This window comes from Leuciscus leuciscus, assembly GCF_965113295.1.
Source record: "Leuciscus leuciscus genome assembly, chromosome: 17".
NCBI lineage: Eukaryota > Metazoa > Chordata > Actinopteri > Cypriniformes > Leuciscidae > Leuciscus > Leuciscus leuciscus.
The window spans coordinates 9,583,456-9,608,791 of record NC_138741.1 but is presented as its reverse complement, the minus strand read 5'-3'; the positions used below and the strand labels follow the sequence as shown (position 1 = coordinate 9,608,791).

General features: G+C 37.7%; 1 protein-coding gene across 1 annotated transcript in view; it reads left to right on the top strand.

Moving 5' to 3' along the window:
* slc25a21 (solute carrier family 25 member 21) overlaps positions 1-25,336 on the top strand; it is a 96,789-nt gene that overhangs the window by 53,553 nt on the left and 17,900 nt on the right. The window contains exons 3-4 of the mRNA XM_082143333.1: positions 9,873-9,921; positions 22,745-22,828. Of these exons, the coding sequence (XP_081999459.1) occupies positions 9,873-9,921; positions 22,745-22,828 (133 nt within the window). The remainder of the gene's footprint in view (positions 1-9,872; positions 9,922-22,744; positions 22,829-25,336) is intronic.

Here is a 25,336-nt window from a genome sequence, read left to right as displayed (position 1 = left end):
ACCCAGACAAACAGTTGAAACACATATAAGAGCCATGAAACTGACACCCACACACACACTGGGCCATATAGCCGGCGGCCCCAACCACCCTTATTTGACGGTGATGGGCTTATCAGATTGCACCGAGATTGTGCGTGGCTAGGCTAGTTTGAGGAAACGGTGCATTAATTTCAACAGCTCCCTCCGTGTATTTTCTGTGGAAATGTTAATGTAAATGTGGGCAGCGTTTTTTGCATATGTTGGGTTTTGTTTTGTTAATTTATTCAGGTGTTGGAGTTCTCTGAATGGAGTGCAGAAACAAAGTGAGCTGTTTGTCTGTTCAGCTACAGTGATCTAAGAAGGAAATCGTTCAGCTACAATGTTTTGTTTGGAATGAGGGTTAATTGTTTTTTTTTGTGTGTTTTTTTTTTTTTTTTTTTTTTTTGTGCTAGTTTAGAAATAGCTCGCATGGAAACTGTACCTAGACTATACACTTTGAAAAATGGTTTAACCTGAAAATTTGGGTTATTGTTTTCACTTTGCTGTATTGTTTATGTTCCACATTTGCTAGCAGACTATGCTGCCATTGTTCAGTGGAGCGCTGCAGTGATGACGTATTTTTAAGGCCAACCCGGAAGTTTGCATCACCCTGTTTCCCTCAACAAAAACCCAAAAGGACTTTTCCATTGGCTTTGGGATGAATGCAGAAAATGAGCTCTGTGACCAACAAAAGTTTATGATTCTTACACATTTTGTTTTATCATGATAACAAAAGGACACAAAGAAAGGTGTGTCTTAGTGATGATGCTGAATGTGAGATCGTTCGCCAGCTTAGTGGAATGGTATGCAATGCACTAGTTTATGATCGAATCAGAAATAAAAATGAACAAGCATGGTTTCTCGAGAGAGAAATTGCAAGATCATAAGCGAACTTAAGATGCTGCAGACACATTACACATCACATCAATGTCAGGTTATGGGATCTTTACGAGATGTGTGTGATCACATGCACAGATTCCAGAAAATCACCAGCAATGTGACTGAACCAAAATCATCGATCATCAATCATCGATCAACGATCCCGGTACAAATCCTAATTTTAGGCATTTAACCAAAAACCCATTGACTTCAGGGCGATGGTTTTGGCCTACAAAAATACGTCATCCTAACTCTGTTTTCTGAACTCGATCTTCTGAGGTCTATTCTACCACCAAGACCTTTGTGGTTCCCTTATTTGCTTATAACTTTTCCAGAGAATGGACTACAACTCCAAATATATATCCAGTATCCTGGAAATCATCAGTTAATACAAGATTTGCATTTAATGTCCAGCCTTTCGGCTGTATCTTTTGTATGTTTATATGTAGTCCTCTGGGTATTTGCATCATGTGTTACAAATGTTATCATCTGTGAAATTCGATCTCAGGTATTTTCCATCTCCGGGAACATAAATGCATGATTGTGTAAGGTCGTGTCAGGTCAAAATACTTGTCAATGACAAATAGGAATGTGACGATAAATCATTTAAAAAAATCTAGTTCTGAAAGCAAATGCAAGTTTGTGTGTTTTTAATATATATATATATATATATATATATATATATATATATATATATATATATATATATATATATATATATATATATTAAAAACACACAAACTTGCATTTGCTTTCAGAACTAGATTTTTTTAAATATATATATATATATTTTTTTTTTTTTTTTTATAACTCCACAAATGTCAAGTGATGTAAAAGTACAAAGTTCTGGGGAAAAAAATTACACATTGGATAATGTACACTATATATATTATATATATATATATATATATATATATATATATATATATATATATATATATATTATGTATTAATATATATATATATATATATATATATATATATATATATATTATGTATTAATATATATATATATATATATATATATATATATATATTATGTATTAATATATATTATATATATTTTTTATAATTATAATAAATTTTTTTTTTTTTTTTTTTTTGAATTTTTTTGCTTTTAACATTTTTATCATGGAAAGGGTACATTAACTGTCTTTATAAATTGGATTTTTTAATGTATGTTTTTAAATAACACAAGATTTTCCAAGAAAAAAAGTGTCAAGTCATTGACCCATTTGTAGCATTACCTCTTGTTACCTTAAAGAAAGGTACTGTTGCAGTACCATGTTACAGTGATGGTATCAGATGGTAAAACAATAGGCTACTTTGACGTTTACTGTGTTAGTAAATGATTTCCATATTCATGTTCCATGGTATTACCAGAAAGCCTTTGGTGTAAAAGCATATTTCGAGACTAACTTCCATAAAACCTCTCACTAACCATGATTTGAATAGATGCAGGACAATAGTGTAATTTCTCTATGAAGAAATGTTTCAGACATGCAAAAAAAACCAAAAAACTTTAGACCTGTGCAGTAGTAGACCGATTAAAGCTGTCCGTTGAAAGTTGAATATGTTTGACAAATTACTTGTAGCATATTCATTTTTTCATCCCCTCTAGTCTTTTCTTCATACAGTTTCATTCTTCCTCTTATTAAACACTTTCACCCCAGGTTACCATATTTGAACAGTGTAGATGTCTCTATTTTGTTCTGTTTGTTTACTGTTTGATGTTCTCAGTTATGTTTTTAATTGCTTTCCATATTCAGGCATGTATATTTGTACAGTATGCTTTCCTCCTAAAATATAGTCACGACTAAGGGCCGTACACATAATAAAAATACACATTTTATCATAAAAGCCCAGACATTTTTTAATTAAAACATTTTGTTAGGCAAAAGTATTAAGTTCTGCTACAACATATAGTCCATGGCATGCAAACTAGGTTAACAGTGAAACGCACACTTGGCAACGTGTTTTGTGTAAGAGCTATTGACCGAGAATTATAATTGAAAATCATTTGAATCATAAGTCAGGTTTGTCTAAATGTGTACATACTTGTATGCATATATGCACAGACAGATAGTAGTGAACTTCTTATCTGCATAGCTCACACTTCACCTAGTTTTTTTTCCCCCCGGTGAGCCAGTGGTGGAATCTGATGCTGGTGTGAGGTTTCGAGCCTCTGATGGCTAATCAGATGCTCATTGTTAGTCAGGATGACAAATAGTGCTATGCGGTCGTGCCGCCTGTATGTTTAGCATTCCTGTGTCTGTGTGTTTTGAGAAGCCGTATTCACGAGGTTTAGTGTGGAGGTGTCACCGATGATGAGGGTGTGCTCGATTAGCTACTGGTGGAAGCGGGAACGAGGCCAAATGTCATCGCTCTGGACTGATGTGAAAAGGAATGCCTGATACGCTTCTCCCAGATTGCCAAGCTATAAAAATCGCTCGGAAAGCCATCTCAGGAAAAAAAGGTTCAGAGGTGTCCTAATATTGTTGTCAACAAGATTTATACCGGCAAGGAAACATTTAGTGAATTATCTGCTGAAAGAATTTTTGAGAAGTGTCATGAAGTCGAAACCATCACTACTATTTCACGCTTGGTTGCACAATTTTACTTTTCCACCATGTCAAGCCAGACCATTCAAATTGATTGATGTGTCAACAAGAAGGATTAGCACTTGTGAAATTATTTAGATATGTAAAAGAACTATAATACAAGTGAGTGTTTTATCTCAGTAACACTTGAACAGAGCCAAGAGCATTTTCTGCCTTGTTTGAAGTAACTCAAGTGTGACGGTAACCCATGTAGTTGAAGAGCCAATGCCAACAGCTGTCTTAGTCAGCTAACACTAATAGTTATGGTGCTGGTAGTTAGCTTCAGTTACAACCACAACTTCAGACAGTCCAGCTTCTCGACACTGTACTTCAAGTGAACGCCCCCTTCCCTCACCGCTAACCTTTACTTATAGGCCTTTAGGGCAAATTTGCTCACTCCGTCACTGTCTCTGGATGATTGATGACACCTGTGCATGTTGAGCAATCATTTACTGTCACTGCACTATTTTCCTTTCTAACTTTTGTGTGGGAGCAAGACTCGGGTACTTGCCTGAGCCAAGACCAACTGCAAGATAGCGATCTCAACTGTGGTTATGAATGGTCTTCTATCAGGGAAGATATCAGACTATTATGAATGCATGCTGAGGAACAGTTGCCTGGAGTCCATGTGTTATCACCTCTATGGACTGTCCTTATCTTACTCTTAACTGTTCTATTAACACATTTCTAGTTAGGCAACAAAAGATCAATGCTTGAGGCAACTCGTAATACAACACTGCCTATTTTAAGGTGTGTGCTAGGGTGACGCTGACCGTCTAGTCATCCAGCTGTGAGATTGTATATATGAATCTATATATAGGCTAGGCTATATATTCTCTGTATGTGCCATGTATGTCTCTCTCTGACTGAGAATGTTACACACCTGGCTCAGGTGACTTCTTACACAGTTTGGTTTTACCATTCTTCATTTGGGAAAGCCTTGCGTCAGACTTTCCATGTGTGAAAAAAGTTCATCATGAAACAGGCACATTGTTAAAATAGATAATGTCACCAATGATAAACACACAAACATGCATTGGTTTCATTGTTGCAGAGTGTAATTTGAGAAAGCGTCTTGAGGGCAAAGGCCTCTACTCGTCAGTCTGTTTCAGTGCGCGTGTGGCTGTTCTCTCGCATGTAACTGCGGGTGTAGACGCCTCAGTTGACAGAAACTGTCAGTGCTATTGTGATTCAGATACAAAAGACGCGGCAAATAATGGAACTCAATGATATGTCACTCACTAAGGCGGAACTAAGCCTAAAACACCAACCAGATGGCAGGTCAATTTCTGCCTGAACTTTGACTAAATGACAATATTACATTGGGGTTCAGAGAGAGACTTTCTATTTCTCCACTTTCTCCACTCTCCACTGCACTTAAAGCACATGATCAAACAGTAGCATGTGCTGACAGCTACAGAAATCCCAAAGTGCAACTCAACATTTGGATGGGAAAGCCTACTGAGAATTTTGGATCAGAATGGAGCAGGCTCTTGATCATGTTTGATTATGCTCCTCTTGATGGATTACCAGAAACTTAGATGTTGTTGTCTCCAGCTGATCATATCGATTCTGTGGTTGCATTTAAAGGTTGTCATTTGCATTGCTATTTTAGGTAGATACTGGAGCAGATAATTCCTTCATCGGGAAGTACTGTAAAAAAAAAAAAACCTGGATCGTGTTTTCTATCCAATTGAATTCAGTAAATATTCCTCATTCATGAAGCTATGCCTGGCTTAAGATCTGATAAGGTGTCTAATCATATCCCTTGCATCTGCATAGTGACGCGCTCATCAGAAGAGTTTGTTCGTTTGTATTCAGCTGTCAAGGAAAACATGCAAATAGTGAATGCATGCCCTCCTCCACAACCACCACACATGGCAGAGCTGTCTTATTCTGTTCTTATACCCCAGTGAAAATTATTTTGTTGGGTAAACAACATTATTGAACCTTGCAATGAAGTAGGAACACAGAAGAAATAATGTTTTCTATTATTTTGCATTATGTTCCCTTTTTATCTCATTAGATTACATTCGGACAGCAAACTGTGGTAAAATATGGATCCTTTGACTTCAGACTATAGATCCAGTGGTGCAGGAAACACTGGCAAAGAGTAAAACAATGATCTTTAAAAGTTCGATGTCAAGAGCAAATTATGTTTTCAATTAATTGGCTACTATCCAGCCCTAGATTTTTACAAAACAATTATCTTGTTCCCATCCAGGGTCGTCATTAAGATTCACAGAAACAGGGACAAATGTTTTATGTGTGGATCATCTCTCCTCTGGGTCCAATGAGTAAGCTACCATACTGGGCCCACACTGACGAAAGCCCTGTTCCCTTCATGGTCCCAATTTCTACCAATACGTTCTTGGCCAACAACATCACCATTATGTAACTTCTTCTTTTAGTGGCTTTCTTATTTCAACAGCACAGATTGCATCCGTCTTAACCTTTTTAGGTACTTGCTAGTGTTGTGTAGAGAAAGTCTTGCTTACCCTTTCAGTCCCTCCATCTCTTGCCTCCCTCTTGGCGTCTTTTTCCTGCTCCCTTAAATCCCCCCATATGGAATATGGCAACGATGGATGTGGTTTATTCTTTGGCCCTCTCACCTTGTTTGTGCATTTTCCCCTCTTTCGAAGCTCTTAGACGATAACTCTTAAGTGTTGCTGCTTAACTAGGGTGTTCTTTTCTTTTCCGCCAAACATGGAGTTCATTAGACTCAAATGAGTGACAGGCTTTCTCAACTACTCACTGCTTCCTACCTTTGATCCTCTACGAGCCCCTCTTGTACAGTCCAGAGCAGCAACAGGGTTCACACGGATCCAGGCTTCCTCCACGTTTACCTCAACTTTTGTTGGCCCTGAACTTTCCTATCAAAAAAACTGCCCGGCAGGGTTCAGCAAAATTCTGAAATTAATGGAATATTCTGGGTTCAGTACAAATTCATCTCAGTCAACTGCACTTGTGGCATAATGTTGATTATCACAGAAAATGATTTCGACTGGTCCCTCATTTTCTTAAAAAATAAATGGTGACACTTACAATAGCTGTAAATAGCATACATTTCTGGAGAATTTAAAAGAAGAAATGTAATGCTTGTTTCATAAATGCACATAGGCCTACATTCTGCTAAAACTTGATGTAAAGTCAGTTTTGTTATTTTTATGGTGGTTTTAGGTGTTTTAGTTGTTTTGTTGTCATGGCAACAAAGTTAAGCGCTTATTTTAAAGAAAAATTTAAAACAATTTGTCAACAACAGAATTTTCAATTGACTGTTTTAACATTTGTAGCTTGACCTCATTGTAAGTGCCTCACTGTATTTGTTTTCTTTCTTTTTTTAAGAGAAAAGGAAGGACAAATGGAAACTAATTTGTGGTAATGTTATGCCACAAGTGCTTTCAATTGAGCTTAACTTGTACTGAACCCTGCTAATATTCCTGTAAGAAAATGTCTTCCTATTTATTCATCAGTTGGAGTTTGAATTGAATTGGCCACACCCACCGGAAGTTGAATTGGAATTACAGGAAGTAGGAGAAATTCAACAGTTACTGGCATTCTGTGAAATGAAATGTTATTTTACCTTGGTTTGAAAAATATGCTTAATATACATTTATTTAACAAATATACAGGATGCATTCCAAACAGATCAATCTGTTTGTCTAGGCCTAAAACCTTTTACTTTCAAACATAGCTTTGTCAAGCATTCAAAGTTTGTTTTATACAAGCCTTCCTATTCTAGTTGAATTTTGTTTCTTAAATTCCAATTTGAAGTGCAGTTTTTCATTCTATGTCCTTCCACAAATTAATTTCAAAATCAGAAATTAAATAGAAATTTGAAACACATGCTCAATTCAATTATGAACAATAAACTACCTCTAAAATCTGAGGCAAATGAAGTTCAATGAAGATGAAAAGAGTCCAAAATGACTGTAATAACAAAAGGTATGTATTCTATAAAAATAAAAATAAAAACCAAGGTAATCCACAGAAGAAAGGCAACAAAAGTGAAAAAACTGTGGGGCTTAAATACACATGGTTCATACAGACAGGTGTTCGTTAAATGAATGTCTCTGGCAACTAATGACTGGCGGGAAAGTAGAACAAAGGAAACAATGATGAGCAAATTAAAAGTCCATGAAAATGAAACTAAGACAAACTGAACTGAATGTTATTGTGACAGCTGTTACAGGACCATGTTCTACTTGATAAAATGACTGTAATTAATTCACTGAAATGAAAATGTTTATCAAGTGGTATGGAATTTTAAAAAGACACATCCCTTCACATGACTTTACCGCTCTACCTCAGCTTCAAGTATAGATGGGTCTATTCCTCCAGCTGTCTCGCTGCTGAGATGACTCTCCCAGGCCTCCTTCTCTTTTATTTCCTCAGGATGGATAGAGTGCTGAAATGGAAAACATATGCCTCCTGAGTACGTAACATTATTTTCCCCTGTGATGCCCTGGCAGCCGTGATTAATTAATGATAAACGTTATTGCGTTATAACGCCTTGGGCGACAGGGAGACTATGACATACCTAATTTTGCCATTTTCATCTGACTGATGCATCTTCCACAAACCCATATCTGACCTGAAATGAATCACACCACATCAGCATGTCCTACTGCTAGGATTTGTTTATGAATATGCCACATTCTCTGTTCAAAAGACTCTCTCGTTTCCTGACAGGTAACATGCAAAAAGACAACACAAGCCTGTTTCTATCACTTTTGTATGTATCTTTTGCTAAGTCACAATGGTGGACTGCAATTCCTCTTTGGAATTTCTCTTGATTATTACTTTCCTGGAAAATCCCCAAGGAGGCAATGTCTTGTTTATTATGGACAATACTTTTAATGGAAGAAATTAGAATAGGACCATATTTCTCAACAGCTGTGTACACAAAGAGGAATCTGTGAGGGAAACCATTAAAGCAAAAGCCCAAACGGAGCTGAGAATTGCGATAGAGATGCATAACTGCGCAAAAGTGCCTCTAAGATCACGTTCACTGTAAAAAAAAATTTATGATTTGTTATCACAAATGTTTATCTTACATCTTACGTAGATAATAAATGTATTTTGAGTTTCTATTTATTAAACCAATCTACCTCATTGTATTAACTCAAATTTTTTTATTTCAATGAACTCAAAATTTTAAGGCAACCAGGTAAACTTTTTTTAAGTTAAATCAACAATAATTTTTCGTTTTGTGACAAATTGCACTCGTCAGACACCCCATCAATATGTTTATTAACAGCTACCTTGAATAATAGAATTGTCCTATCTACCTCATTGTAGTTGAGGTCTAGCGCAAAACAGATACTGAATTGTGCTGTTAACTATTTACATAACTTGTAGCCCAACATAGATAAGGTTTCAGCTGTTGTTCACTGTCTCTGTTAAATGGAACCCAATCTGTGTGGTAACAATATACAAACTATTCGCCATGTTTTGTGGTGTGAAATCACCTATATTCAGCATGTTAAACAGCCCTCACCCTTTTCTGTCATGGCTTGAGCGCATATGAACTGGAATCCTGGCATTAGGAAGGCCATTACGGCAGCCTTACTGTGGGCCGGTCCAGATAAAATAGGATTCTAAAATACTTTGGGATTTTACGTCCATCAGCACATTGGAACCGAAATAAAATGGATGATGGTAATGACTTGCAGGCCAGGCGAGCGCAACGTCCCACATCTCTGCATGGAGGCCATTTTGTTGCCAGATCCCTTACCGCACGCTTGTCAGTTGCAGTGGAGTGGCAAGGAGGCAAAAACAAGATCAGAGTGACGAATGTGGCTGCTGGCCAAGCAGCTCCTGTCGGATGTGAGTTCAGGGGACTGTTACATATGGATGTTTGAGGGGAAAACCCTCTGTCTACCAAATACAGACACGCAAACCACACACATGCACCCAGACAGACGGTGAACGGAATCACACAAACATCTGTCTTTTTACTTGTATTTACAAATATATAGATCGTGGGGTATAATACATCACCATTTTAACGTGGTGAAATATTTGTGGATTAGGTCTCGAGAGACTTTGCACTTGGCAGGATCCTGAAGTGTTTGAAATGAAGCTGTGTTTGGGATGATTATGTAGTTAAAAAATCACTGTACAATGCAATAAGGCTTGAATGGTCTTGAATGAAATCGGATTATACTGAAATATTTCTTAAAAAGCTCAGTGAAATATGACAAGAGAGAGTGGAAGAGAAGGAAAGAAAGCTTGGCATTTGGTAATGACAGCTTAATGGCCTGTGAGCGAATAATAACATGTTCAGTTGTGCTCGTGTCCTGCTTTATTGACTGATTTATGTCGGTTTAGCAGGGCAGTGTTATAATTACTTGTGATTTTTGTCCTCTCTAGGTCTTGTGGAGATTTGCTTGATGCACCCATTGGATGTTATGAAGACCAGGTAAAAAATTATTCATCATGTAGTTGTCTTTCTTTCCTTTCTGTTCGGACTAGGAATTCTCTGGCAGTCGCGTAATATTTCTGTGGAAAATGAAATGCATCATTTACTCATTCTCCCATAATGTTTAAGTAATACTTTTTAATGTTCTCAAATTGCTCACATACTTACCTCATTATTTCACTTAATTACATCCATTGTTTTGATTTGGTTCTGAGAGTGAAGTAGTATATGTGAATACCAATTGTGAGTTGTGAACCAAGGTTGCACTAACAAAACGGCACTAAATGGTCTTCGTTTCCATTAATGGCTCTTGCACGTTCATAATATGACAGTTTGCTTAACCTTAAAGCCTAATATTTTATACAGGAATATCTATGGCCTCTCAATTATCAACATATGTAAATTATCAATATTGATCAAAACTTATTGCACACAAACTACTTCATGCCTCTTGCCCTCTGGTTGATATTCATAATTTGTTAGTAAAGTAAAAGGCCTTTTGGCATATAGTTCTAAAAATCGGGTATATATTTTTGCTTTAAAAATCTTTAATGATTTTCATAAAGTAAACATGTATAACTTTTATACTTTTTCAAATTGAACATTTACTGCCCTGTGACAACTTGGGTTTACTTGATTATCCACACATCATTTTATAGAAATATCATGTTAAAATGTAAATTTCAGATATGATACAATTACAAGACAATTTTTCCCTCAATCATCATTGCAGTGCACTGTAATATTTTTTGCCCTCCACAATTAAAACTACAGAGCTTTGATCATATAAATAAGCATTTAAAAATCATCTAACTAAGATATATGTTACAATATGTAAGTAGTGTGCTATATTGTTACAAACAAAAATACTTTTTGGCCATATAAATAACAGCAACTGCACTGAATATATTTGCTCTGACAGAAAATTGTGCCCCCTCCTCCAGTGTGAGCACAATACTCTCACTATTTAATATAATACAAAACATAAAACACTTCAAAAAAAAAATATATATAGATTTCATATGTCAGGCTTTACAGGGTTAAACACATTTTCAGTGACACTGCAACACCTCTTTTGAATTTACATGTAGTGTGACCAGTGTAGTCTGATTCCAGAACGAATTATGTTAATGAGTCAGTCCTGTAAAGTGAATCATAAACTTACAGTATAATGCAGCCAGTTCAGTCTGGTCTGAATCATGAACTAATGACTCTAATGAGCTGGTTCTTTTTATTGAATCAAATAACTGATAGTTAAATTTTGGGGTTCCTTACTGGTTGTTCATGTCACAATAACACTATGCGTTTGTTTGGAGTATTTTATGAAAATAAATTAATGAATGTTTTGTTTTGTTTTAGTATTGTTTTTTTTTATATTTAGTTATGGCCAGTTATTGGATTGTATTTATGCACTAATAATAATAATAATAATAATAATAATAATAATAATGTTTAAAAAAATTAACTATAAATATATTTAAAGGAATCACTATATTTTAGAATTGGTTTGAATTAATTTATTATTTAAATTATATTTTTTGGCAACTTAATCGCATTTTTCCCCAAAAAATTATATCTTTAATATTAAAAGAAACGTTCATGGAATCATTACCAGGAACTAGAATTATTAAATTATTAAAATTTCTCATTCCTAATACCAATCAGTTCTGAATATTTTGGGCAGCAGTTCCTCGTTCCCTCAGTCATGCAAGAAAAAAGGAATGTTGAAGAGAGGAAAAGAGCAAATGAATCAGGGCCCTCCCTCACAGTGGAGTCGCTCAGTGTGGAGTAAACAGGTTGTGGGCCGGTACTAAACCTTTACAGCTTCTGGGTGCCCTGCCAAGACCTCTGGCTCTGTGACTAACACCCCTCACACATACACTATGAAGTTTCACATTTTCCGCTACCGTTTTCTGGTAAATAAACTTTTTGAGATGATAATGAGATATTTGTACTTTAAAAGAGGAAGTGTTTCAAGGTGGCTTGTCTGTGTTTCTTTGTGTCTATTTGCATGCGTTTGTTTGCGGCTGTGTGTCTGTGTGTACACTTGTATGAAGAGACATTCGATACTCTAGAGTCCTGTAGAGTGATTTAAGATCTAGTGCTGCTAGTAGAGGGTTTATTACAGGTAAGGCCACAGTTAGGCCGCTCTCTCCTCACACAGGGTCAGGGTTAAAAGTGCACTCTCTATTTTCTTTGTAATGCTCTTCCTCAAGAAGTGATAAAAGCCCTGTGTAAAGAGTGCCAGTTTTATTTATTTGTTTTCTGGGGTTTTTTCTGTTAGTGTGAGTGCAAACAGTCAACTGCTTAACGTATGTGAGTGTGGCTCGCATATGTGCCCTGGTTTTTCATGGGCTCAGATTGAGAGAATCGGCCAATCAGATATCTGCTCAATTTTTGTTCATCTAAATTCTATAACCCATAATGCAGTAGCAAAATGCCATCTATCTTTGATCTGTCTGTCTGTCTATCTATCTATCTATCTGTCTGTCTGTCTGTCTGTCTGTCTGTCTGTCCATATCCATCCATCCATCCGTCTGTCATTTGACCATATATCTGTCTGTCTGTCTGTCATTTGACTCTATCTATCTATCTATCTATCTATCTATCTATCTATCTATCTATCTATCTACCTATCTATCTATCTATCTATCTATCTATCTATCTATCTATCTATCTATCTATCTATCTATCTATCTATCTATCTATCTATCTATCTATCTATCTATCTATCTATCTATCTATCTATCTACCTACCTACCTATCTATCTGTCTGTCTGTCTGTCTGTCTGTCTGTCTGTCCATATCCATCCATCCATCCGTCTGTCATTTGACCATATATCTGTCTGTCTGTCTGTCATTTGACTCTATCTATCTATCTATCTATCTATCTATCTATCTATCTATCTATCTATCTATCTATCTATCTACCTATCTATCTATCTATCTATCTATCTATCTATCTATCTATCTATCTATCTATCTATCTATCTATCTATCTATCTATCTATCTATCTATCTATCTATCTATCTATCTATAGATAGTAGAAATAGAAATAGATATCTATAGAAATAAAGCTTTGTAGAGGTTGTGTGTTTCGAACAGGCCAGCACTACTAACTAGTTGTATTACTCATGTACCGCTTTCTCCCTCCCTCTTTCTTTCTCTCTCTCTCTTGGACTTTCAGTTACACTAAAGCAGGCTAATTGGGAGAATGAAGGGTTAGTAGAGCTGAAATCTATTAGCATAGGTCTCAGAGAGTTGCTAAAGCACAAATGCCCAGCACACCTCCTCTCTGACGCTAGCTGCAGGAATGGCTCCTATTAGTGACTGGCTGCCGCTTTAATGTCCGCTGCTCCAAATTAGATGCCAACTGGAGAGAACAGTTTTTTTTTTTCTCTCTCTCTCTCTCTTTTTCAACAAGCCGCCTCAGTGGAATCAAAGGCTTTTTTTCTGAGTGGAACCTGACAAAAATGTATACTTGGGAATACATATTTACCCTGTGCAAATGAGGGTAGTGGAGCCATGTAGAGGCGGAGACAGGAATTAGGCTCTCAGACACACACACACACACAAACTCACAAACAAACATCTGGAAGCAGATCAGGAGAACATTAAGAGGATATATTTCAAGGCCATGATTGTTTGTAAGGTTAAATCAATGTTTACTTTAAACTCTTACTACCATTCTTCATATGTGTTTATATTCAAGATCAAGCACTTCCAGCTGAAAGCAAAATTATGGGTCTCTCCTCCTCTGACCGTCATAACTCTACGCCGTATATTCAGATGTGAACAGTCCTTCACAAATAAATGTCTCTTAGAAGAGGACAGGTCTATGTTGCCACTTATATTCATTTGCGTTCAACGGTGCTCATTTCTTGGTTGGAATGTTGACGTTTTTTTCAAAGGGGGCTTGCTAGGGTGAAAGTAGGGGGTTTGGGGGGTTAGTTAGACTTCTAAGGAGACAGTGAGACTGGAGTTACAGCTTTTCATTAACCTGGAAACCACCTAGTTACATGGTTCATGGGCTGGTCTCAGCTCACTTGGAGGTAACAAAGGGTGTCAGGCGGCACTTTCGGCAGGGGGCGGCTGCTCGGGGCACCCCATCTGACTCTGATCATCATGCCGGCCGCCCTGCCGCACTCATTAGAGACCAGAAATGAGCTCGCATTGCTCTTGTTGAAGAGCTCCGGTTACGCCTCCTCACCCCACCCCAAACATGCCCTTAGCCCCTCCTACAGTCTCCACTGTTGTTCTTTTTTTTGAAAGGGGGAGGAAAGTTTGTTTTGAAAAATAAAATGTAATACGTTTGTTGTATTAATTTAGGACTGTACATACTTGAAAACGAATTCATCTGTAATATTATGTAATAATTTAAATAGCTCTATTGAAAGGTATTTGCATGATTGATAGATATATATGCAAACATTTATATTTGAATAGTGGCATTTTAATTATTGATTAATTGACTTGACCCTAGTGAGTGTATTTACCTATATCAAATCAATCATTTAAAAACTTTTCTTTTTTTTACTTTCCTATTTTAATTTCAAGATAATAGGAAAATTATGAATTAACTATAAACATAATATAAATATATTTAAACAGTATTTCATATGTTGGGGTAAGACTTTTAGGTAAGACTGGGGGAAGTTTTCCAAACTTTTCAAACATTCAAAAATAAAGTTTAATTTATGTATTGATTTATATAAATGTATTCAGATTTAAATAGTTATAATAAATAATGAATATTCTTTTGATATTATATTAAAATATAACAACTATAATATTAAATAGAAATTTAAAGACATATTTCAGTTAAATAAAACACCAGCACTGAGCCTGTCACTGCATCTGTCCATGTTGAGGGATCTAACATGACTCTTGGCCATCAGTCCACACGCTTATCTATGTTCCTCCACTACTGGTGATTAAGAAATCCTGGAGTTACCTCCTCATGGGAGTCGCTATGATGAGACAGCCTTCGTCAGGTCCCAGCATGCTTGAAAGTGAGCTTCGCCAGGGAGGGGGGCTGGAAAGGGATGTTTGACGAGGACAGTGAGAGATGACAACACACGGGTGACGCTGAGAGAGGAGCCCACAAGCTTCCACCCCCGACTGGTGGCTGAACCCTGGTGCACTCTTGATGGAATCCCTCAAGCAGCCCTTAAACAGCAGGGCTCAAAGCTCAGAGGACTAAGAGCCGATCCGGCCCAGTAAAGCAGCACGTCGCTCAGCTGTGCTCCAGTGATCTCTTAATCCTACCCTGCCCTGGCTGACAGCCCTGGTGACGTAAACTGAACGCAGGTATCCGACTGGGGCTATCTGTGCGTAGGAAGCCGGTAGTCCAATCACATCAGTGGTCGGACAGTAACTACTCACAATTCCAGTGAAAGAAGTCAGCAGAACATTGGTTGTGGCATGTTTCATTATAAAGAGGAAATCTGAAGCCAGTCCAAAATAACTCAAGGCACTACTATTTGTGGTTTAGAAAGGGAATTAAAAAGCTTTTATATTAGTGGCTTACCACTGACATATTTTGGCCAAAATCTTCTCCAGGGTGTACAGAGTACAATATTGACGGCTAAAGAAAATACACAGGAAAATCAGGAGTAAGTAATTTGTATTATTATTTATGGAGGAGTATAGATACTAACAGTAACGATTAGCTTGATGTAATTAGTGAAGACATCATATCAAAAGTTCTGGCATCATATAATACAAACCACCGAAGTCCATTCTTTGACCGTGTTCTCAAGTTCACTGAGACTAAATTACATTAAATGTGTGTTTATGCTGAATGAATGAAACTTGGCACCAAACTACTCACACTGTGCATGAAACGAATTTTCATCAGAGAAAAGTTTACATACCTTAACCAAAGCAAAATTCCCTCTGTTCATTTGTGGGCTTAAATATGTAAGGGATGTTTTTACTTTCCTGGAATGGAGCAATGAAAGAATAGGAGTGTGATAGCGTGACATATGAATATATTACAGTATGATGGTAATATTGCTATTCTACTGTTAGTGATAATAATAATAGTTGTAATAGTAGAGCTTTTATAACACTTCTGCTGCTGGCAGGTATAGTATGCCTATAATAAACACATTCCTGTTTTGTTAGCATATCATGTTTCACCTCAAAAAATCTAAACATAGCCTATATGACTATCTTCAAAACACTGAAACATTTTACCAAATATCTTCCTTTGTGTTCTAAAGAAGAAATAAAAGTCATACAGGTTACATTTTTGGGTGAATTAACCATTTAAAAGAGGGACAAGGGTCATATAAAGATAAAAAAAAAATATATATATATTTATTTATTTTTTTGCACAGGCAAGCTCCAGTCGCACTTCCTTCAGAAAATGTTTGACATCAGACTCTAGAATTGAACAGCTAATGTGCTCATAGAACAAGCACCAGAGGTGTGACCTCCCGCTGATGTGACTGCCATTGCACATTATTACCTGGTATTAAACAGGTCTGCTTGAAGGAGTTGTCACAAACACCCAAATGCATTATGTTACAAACATACTAAATAAAGACAAAAATGTCCCAGTGTTCTGAAATGACCCGTTTTAGAGAAGCAGTAAAGAGCCTGATGAAAACTCATTTGTCTCCTGTGTCTGTCAGACGCCTCACAGCATCTGTGACCCACTCCTTCAGAGTTTTGTTTTGCAGCGGCCGTGTTCCTACCAGGCAGGGGGCGAGAGGTGCAAATGCAGAGTTGTAATTCAGAGACTAAGGTTTCTGTTGCTGAAGAGCCAGCGAGTGCAGTATTGATGACCTCGCTCTGCACTGTCCTGACCGTGTGTGTAATACCTGCCAGTCTCCTGCTGTCTAAGGAGTCTCTACTGTCCTCAGCCAGCCATTTCCTTACTTCAAAGCAACCACGAAACTGGACTGAGAAAGATTATACAGTCTCCCAATCTGATATTTTCAGTTCAGCAATGTTTGTTTGGATGATCAGAAAGATTAAACCAGCAATTTCAATCATTACACTCAATAGGTCTGACTATAGTTGTTCAACTACTGACTAGCCTATTAATTTTTTTTTCTTGCTAACACTTTAAAAAGGTTAACATTACGTTAATGTTATATTAACATAAGATAATGAAACAAACATAAACTAACAATGAACACATTTTTTTTGACAATTTCAAGATGTATAAATCAATTAAAACATGAACAATGAAAAGTAGTAGCCTATAGTAAATTAAAGGGTTACTTCACCCCAAATTGTTTTCGTTTTTTTTTTCATTTCATCATGTTGTTCCAAACTTGTATGCCTTTCTTTCCTCTTTAAAACACAAAAGAACACTGTACGAGAGGAGAAAAATAAAGAAAAACAGAAAAGGTGATTTTCTGTCAGGACTTTTCCTTCAACCCTAAAACACAACACATTGAAACACATGAAACATCAATACAGAACATTATTTTATATTAACAAAAAAATTGGGCTGTATTTTTACTTTTCTTGGAGTGAAAATATTCTGAAGAATGTTGGTAAACCAAACAGTTTTGGTTACCATTGACATACATTGGGCCCTATCTTGCACCCAGCGCAATTGACTTTGTACACAGACGCATGTATCATTCCTATTTTGCACCCGTGCACAGCGGACTTTTCCCTCCACAGATGCACGTCGGTAAATTAGGAAATGAACTTGCGCTCCCGGGGGCGGTTCAGCGCAAAGAGGAGGCGTGTTCCGGGGCAAACGTTCCCTGGTGCTATTTTGCAGGTTTAGAAAACAATTCCGCCACTGACCAGGAAAAACCTAGTCTAAAGCCAGTGGCGCGTTGCGCATGTTATTCATATGCTATTTTAAGGGCGCATGCTTGGCCATAATCAATGTAGCGTGTGCACAACGCGCATTCACTTTGCTTATCTCATCTACACACAGACGCAGCAGTTCTCATTTTTAGAAAACCATACATTATTACAAGGAAAAATATTAACACACGAGGGAAATCATTGTTGTCTCCATGAAGATGTGAAAAAATAGGCATACATCTAGCTTACACATTTACCCAAATATGGCAAATCCGCCGTTATAATAGCATCCGCCATGGAACAAGCGCGCATGCTCTTAAAGGGAATGTGAGATGTCGCTCTGATTGGTTTATTTCACGTTACGCCCAAACCACACCTATGAATAATGAAGCTACTTCAGACCAACCCATTTTAGATTTGCATCGGGCGCAAGAGTCATTTATCCCACCGGTATAATAGCAACAGCGCCCGCCCACAAAGTTACTTGCGTTTCGCGCTTGATACTTGCGTTAAAATAGGGCCCATAGTATGAAAACACTGAGACATTTCTCAAAATAGTATTTTATGTTCCATGTAAAGTTTGGAATGACATGGAGATAAATAAATGATGGCAGAAGGTAAATTTTTGGGGTGTGAACTATCCCTTGAACATGAACTAATACATTGCAGAATGTTTTTTTATTCTGATACCTAACATAATAACTAATATTAGAGGAAAAATATAATTGATATTTTCAGTAGTGGTGCTTTATTTAGCATTCTAAGCTGTTACAGTAAATGCTGGTTAACTTTTTTATATCTAACCACTTTAAAACACTGCTACTATTGGACAAATTTGGCCATTGCATCATGTTTGGCCCTTGCATCATTGCAGCATGTCAAGCTAGAAATAGTGATAACCAACTAATGCAGATAACCAACTAATTAGTTGTTTTTGCTGTCACTTTACACAAAGTCGCTGATCAATGCTTATTTGTGCTTGGAATGTCTTAAAATGTTGTGTCTCACTTTGTGAGGTCAGCCAGAGTTTGGCAACCTGAGGGGCAAATCAGACTATGAGAGGGGAGCATTTGTGGGATGTCTAACTCGTCATCTTGAGGACGTCAATTTACATCCCTCCCCCCACCCCTCCCTCTCCTTGGGCCCCAGTCACAGTGGGTCCAGTTGGCCTGTGGTGCCGCTGAAACCCAAGCTGTCCTATCCCAGACCAAGACCTGGAAGCATGTGGTGTCATAAGCGCCATGACTTTATCACTTCCCCTTTGCCCCATCTTCCATTTTCTCTTCTGCTTTATCTCCTTCACTCCAAAGGCTCAGCTTTATAGGCCACCTCCAGCCACGGGCCCAGCGGTATTAGCCTGAAAAGCCAAAAGAACAGAGGAAAGTTGCTACGTATGTCTATCGAGAATTTAAGAGAGAAATGTTCCTGTGGTTTCCCAAAAGCATTGCATTTCATTGGTTTTACATTTATATTCACCCCGCTGCTCAAGTATATGATGTTTTGCTTGCATACAATCTGATTAATGTAGTCCCACAGCATTGTTTGATATTCATGAGTAGCATGATCACAGACGGTCGATTGGTCCTTGCTGTTTGATTGGATGTCGGCATCTGCCATATTGGAGCATTTAGGTTAGAGAGGTTTTACCTCACGTACCATTGCAATGGACGTCTGCCATCTTTATGATCCTGCTCATTAAAATTAACTGTCTGGCTGTAAAAAATAGATTTCCTTTTAATGCTGCCTTCTGGATTCTCTTATGCACCACTGATTGTGTGTAAAAGAAACCTTGCTCACGTGCGTGTTTCGCTTTTTCTAATTTTACTTTCATTTCAGCTCTTGATGAAAGTGTTGTTGGTTCAGAGGCAGCAAATGGAAAACATTTACATGGCTAAGAATTAAAGACTGAATAATTGAAAGCAATAAATACCATTATTAAGAGATTAGCTATAGTGATATTTGTTCCACTGCTATTCTTTCAATTGAAAAACAGTTAATTGTTGTGATTGAAGCAAATATATTGCCAAAAATGTACTATTAAATGTAAAATAATTTTACAGCTCATTTTTTGCCTTGCGTACACCACACAATTTTTGGTTATCACTGTACCAGACTGGAAACTTAGACGTCAATATCAAATGCCCACCATTTAAAAATGTTCCTGCCACAACTGCAGTCACACAGTTTCAGTTGTAAAAAGGAAAAGGAAGTCCTGCAAAAGTTATAAATGGCACATTTGCACGATGGTTTTTCGCTTATGGGACCTTGTTTATCATAGGGTTGATATTCTAGTCATAAATGAAATAATGCAGTTCCCACTCTATGCTCCATTCTTTGGGGGAATACCCCTATATTTAACAAGGCAAATTTAAGAGACCTTTTTAAAAGTTTGGCCTGGCCCTTTAAAGGCAAACCCATCAGACTCAAGTCTTTTGATCAACCCAGTAACCTCCCGCCCTTCCCACAGGGCTTTTTTTAACACCATCATTATTAGGCCTCAACCCATCAAGCTTGTCTTCCAGCGAGGCACAGCCCCCCCTGTCGGACCTGGTGCGGGCCCATTCCATACGGGGTCTGAGAGGGGACAAGGCCCTAGCGCTCGGCCTGGACCTGAAACACTTCACTCCTCTCTATAAAAATACAAAGAGGAGGTGTTCTCCTGCTCTTTATTTTCATTTACCTTCCTGTCAGAGCGTTCAGAGTTCGCATTTTACGGGGAGTTTGGGGTCAGGTGGAGATGGTAGGGTTATTTACCCCCTGGTGCTCATTTCACCCGTAGAAGCTCCATGTTGGCCTTACCTTCACCCTCACCTGGCTATCCAAGATGGTGCTCTGGTCCTATTAAAACAGAGTACAGAAGGTCATTGGAGGTTTTTGATGAACTCACAGACATCGTCACCTGCAAGTATATCTTTACTTTCTAGGTTTACTTTAAAAGGGATTCTTAGAGCTGGATCTTTTAACAAAACCCTTGGGCTTTTCGCAGTTCCTCTGTCTGTTGACTTTACAACCGGGAGCCTGGCTCCAAGGCCGACTGAATCAGCCCTTGACTCTTCTTCTCTAGTCTGTGAACTCTATAGGTCTCCAAATATGTCTGAATGTGCACTCCTAATTTTCTGAGTAGAGAGCTCATTCAAAGACAGGAAGGTTTACCTTATCTACAGCTCCTTTTCCACTCCAAACTTCTTTCAGAATCCGGGTGACCCTTCTGGGAATCCAGAGGCATCTTCTGCTGCCAAATCTTCCCCATTATCTTTCACTCCCCAGGCCGTGATGTTTGGTCCAAGGCTTTTATGGCAGGGTAGGCAAGGGGCATGAGGAAATGAGGTGACCCCAAGGTCAACAGCGGAGTCAGGCAGCTGAAAGCGGACCGTGGCCCTGCCACCTCTGGGCTAGCATGGGTTGGGCCATCCCAGAGTACTGCAGAAATTGAAACTCTGGCAGTGGTGGGACAAGGCCGTCTTCATTCCTTGACCTTGCTCTCATGTGCCTTTAATTAAGACTGATTTAAATTTGTTTACAAGCTCCACTGATCTTAAATCTTTTGGTTCGGTGCCTCATCCTTTTGCGTGCCCCAATCTCTGCATTCTCCCTCACTTGACTGCCTGGCGTGTCAGAGACCCTCTTTTCTTCTTTCTCTTTAATATGGTGTTGGACGTTCATTTATGATGCTTTTTTAACTGGTTCTTAGGCACGGGTTACAAGCTATTTGGGAATCTACAAAATTGGATGCTGGGGACACCCCTCTAAGATGTTAATCTGTTGCCGATATGAAAGGCTGCTCACCTCAGTAAACCCCCTCATCCGATGGAACCAGGGCATTTTTATGGTCCCATCAGGCACCCGCCTGGATGACTTACTGCTGACCTCCTGACCTGGCAGTCAAAGCCATATGAGGAGAATCTTTTTCATTCTGTGTCTTCCACTCTGAGTTTGGTCTGGGTTCATCTATTTACACTTGGAGGGCAAAGGTTGGTTTATTTATCGTCTCTGTGTGCCCAAAAAGATACCCAACCTGAACCACTGTAAATTGTCGTGGCATGTCTGCCTATAAACAAATAATCGTATGTTGTGTCAAAGTACCAAATGTCCTACAGTTGCTTTGTCCTTTTCTTCCCGCTAAAACATCTATATTGCATGGGGGGTGAAGCAGTAAATCCTTTTTTCCCCAAACTTGCGCTCAGCGCTGGTACCACGTTAAACATTTACATGGTTCAGTATGGCCTTTATTAGGGTGTTACTAGCATGCTTGTTGCTACAAAAACATCTCTTGACCATTTGTATCGTATAAAACATTTACACAGAACTGCAGAACTGTTACCAGCAGGTTATTAGCATGTTAGCGACAAAGTTAGCACCTACAAGGTCTATGGCTATAGAAGAAGCAAAGCTAATTGGTAAGGATGGGTTAAGTAAATGTTTGACTTCTCCGCTGTGCTAAAGGGACCGAGAAAGTCAGTTCCGCCTCTGAAAGAACAGAAGGTAAGAGCAGGGGAAAGGAGTGGTTTGGATTTTGACGGACGTCTGAGACTTGTGTCGACACTTTGCGCAGATTTACCAGTGTCCCACATTTCTTGCACACAGATAATTGATAGCATATGGTGGTCATGCTCTATGATCTCTGTTATTTAAGCAGAGGAATGTTGAACATAATGTATGTGTGGTAGTGATGTTTTCCAGGATTTATGAATTCTAAATCATTATTTTCCATGTGGACATTATTTTGGACGATCTCAAATGTGATGTGTAGCCATTACAAACATGCAATATATTTTGTTTAGAGGGAGAATATGGTAAAATTATGTTATGAAAAAAAAGTTAAAAGACTTCTGATGTAATAAAATGATGTTGATATTTATTGTTACTTATTTCATGGATGGATGGATGGAGATATTTATATATATTTATAATTTGGATTATAAACCAGTATTGTGCTGTCCTTGGAACAGTGCTCACTGGTTGTAAAAGTTAGTTTAATATTTCTGAAATAAAGGTTTGTGAATTAAATATTTATTGTGAATCTTGTCTTGTGGTTTTCAGGTTTCAAATCCAAAGAGGGAAGGGTGACCCAAATAGCTATAAAGGCCTTGGAGACTGTTTCAGAACTATATTTCGCACTGAGGGGTAAGTTATAAATGTCTGTCTGTCTGTATCTGTCTGTCTGTTTATCCGTTTATCTTTCTGTATTGTATTGCCATCCCATTCATACATCTGTCGTTCTCTGACGTCAACAATTTCATGCATAATTTAAATTTGTATATATTCTATCAGCAGTACCATGCACCAGTCCTGCCTCAATAAGTTCAATGTCAAATAAAACATGACCAAGCCAAAATATATATTTTTAGGAATATTTAGGAAGATGGTATAGTCTGAAAATGCATCTTTTACTTTAACTTGTAACTTTTAAAATTTAAATTATTCTTATTACCGTTTTTGACACATGACACTTCTGGTTTGAAATGTTTTCTTTTCAGTACTTATCATCTACTGTTTTCAGCATGTATTTAGTGTAAACTATGCACACATGTCTGTTGAATGCATGGTAACAACATACGCCAGGTGACAGGGAATGTTTTGAGCTTTGTTAAAGTAATAAACCTGGTGTACAAAAATCACAAACTTTAATCCCACCTGCCCTAGAATACGCAGTATGTCAATCTCGGACAAGCAAGTGAAGTCATAGGTTTATATTTTGCATTGGCAGTGGCAAGCTCCACATGTGTCGTGTTAACTGCCTCTGTTCCTAGGAAATCACACATATGACGTAGTGCGCTTAAAGCAGAGATTTATCTTTTTCTGTCTCTCTCCTCTTTTTTTTTATTTCTACCATCCATTCACCCCCTCCCTTCCTTTCAGTTTTTCCTCCCCTCCCTCCAGCACACAACATGAGGCACGTGTCAGATCCTAGACAGTGTGCAGACTTGAAAGAAAGCTCTGTTTATGGCTAGATGACAGCTTTACAGTGGATCTAAAGCTGATCCGCAGCAAGGTGTGAAAATATATGTGCGCGTGCGGTCCTAGGTGACGCTGACAGTGTGAGATCCTACACCAGTTTTCGCTCTCGGCGGGGCTGTCATCGGCTGCATCCCGCAGGCCTCCCCTGCAGATTATGGCTCTTCTTTCTTCTAAACCAATTATCACCCTCCGTCTGTTTGTGCTGTGGCTGGGATCGCCACACAGTAGCCGGTAGCGTGATCAGCCCCAGGCTGAACCACTTAGTTTTAATTTACACAAATGGTGGTGGGAGTTACTGTTGTGGAATTATTATTGAAAATAAACATGCTCTTGCTGTATGGGCCAGCATTGCACTTTCACTCTCGGTCCATATTTTGCTTTGGTCTTCCCCTCTGTGCGGTAGAAACCCGAGCCCTACGGCTTCCACACACCAATTAGTTCAGAGCTGGAGATCCATCTGTGAATTGGCTCGGAGTCTATTTGAAATGTTATGAACGTTCACTTGCGTCATAATGTAGCATGTGTGAATCATCATAGAACGGCAGTACTAATAGTTTTAGATCACATATTTAAAATGCTTGATTGTGCATAATTGTTTTACAGTATGTCTTGGTCAGCGATTTATAGATTTTCTTTAGCAGCAGGTAAGCATGCCTCTTAAGTAAGTTTACACTATCGTTCTGTAAGATTTAAAAGAAATCTCATTCTCACCTAGGCTGCATTTTTTAAATAAACAATACAGTAAAAACATTGATATTGTGAAATATTATTACAATTTTAAATTTTAAAATGTAATGTATTCCTGTGATGGCAAAGCTTAATTTTCAGCATCATTACTCCAGTCTTCAGTGTCACATGATCCAGAAAGCATTATAATATGCTGATTTGTTGCTGCTTTTAACATTTCTTATTATTACTGTCATTGTTGAAAACAGTTGTGCTGTTTAATGTGTTTGTGGAAACGTCCACTAATCTATTAAAAATACAATACATGTACATGAAATGCATAAAATATATATCTGGTGATATATCTTTATAGTACCTTCTTTTGAAGGTTCTGATTATGTTCAGACAACCAGTTTCCAAAAAGAAATGTTGTATAAATGTTTCCTGTAAACGTAAAAATTTTTTATAAAAGGCTTATGTTCCTTTACATACATTTCTCTTTCAGTACCGGTCAAATAATTTCTGAAGGATCATGTGACACTGAAGACTGGAGTAATGGCTGATGAAAATTCAGCTTTGCATCACAGAAATAAATGATATTTTATTAGAAGTATATTAGAATAGAAAACCATTATTTTAAATTGTAATAGTTCACAATATTACAGTTTTTTCTGTATTTTTTATCAAATAAATGCAGTCTTGATGAGCATTAGAGAATTATTAATGTCTCCAAACGTTTATATATATGATTCATACAGACCCATATTTATCTTTTATGGTTTTAAGCGTACCCTGAAATGATCCACATTCACTAGACAAATCCTACAGTAAAGTATGGCAGATTTGATGTCCATTTTGTATTGATACTGTTGTGTATCAGACATAATGATGAACCCCTGTAAGAAACCAATATAGTCATCATATATTTGCCCCCATTTTAAATAGTTCATGAAATAATAGTGTTAATGGTATACAAATGATTACATGTCAGTATATCCTTTAGTTCAA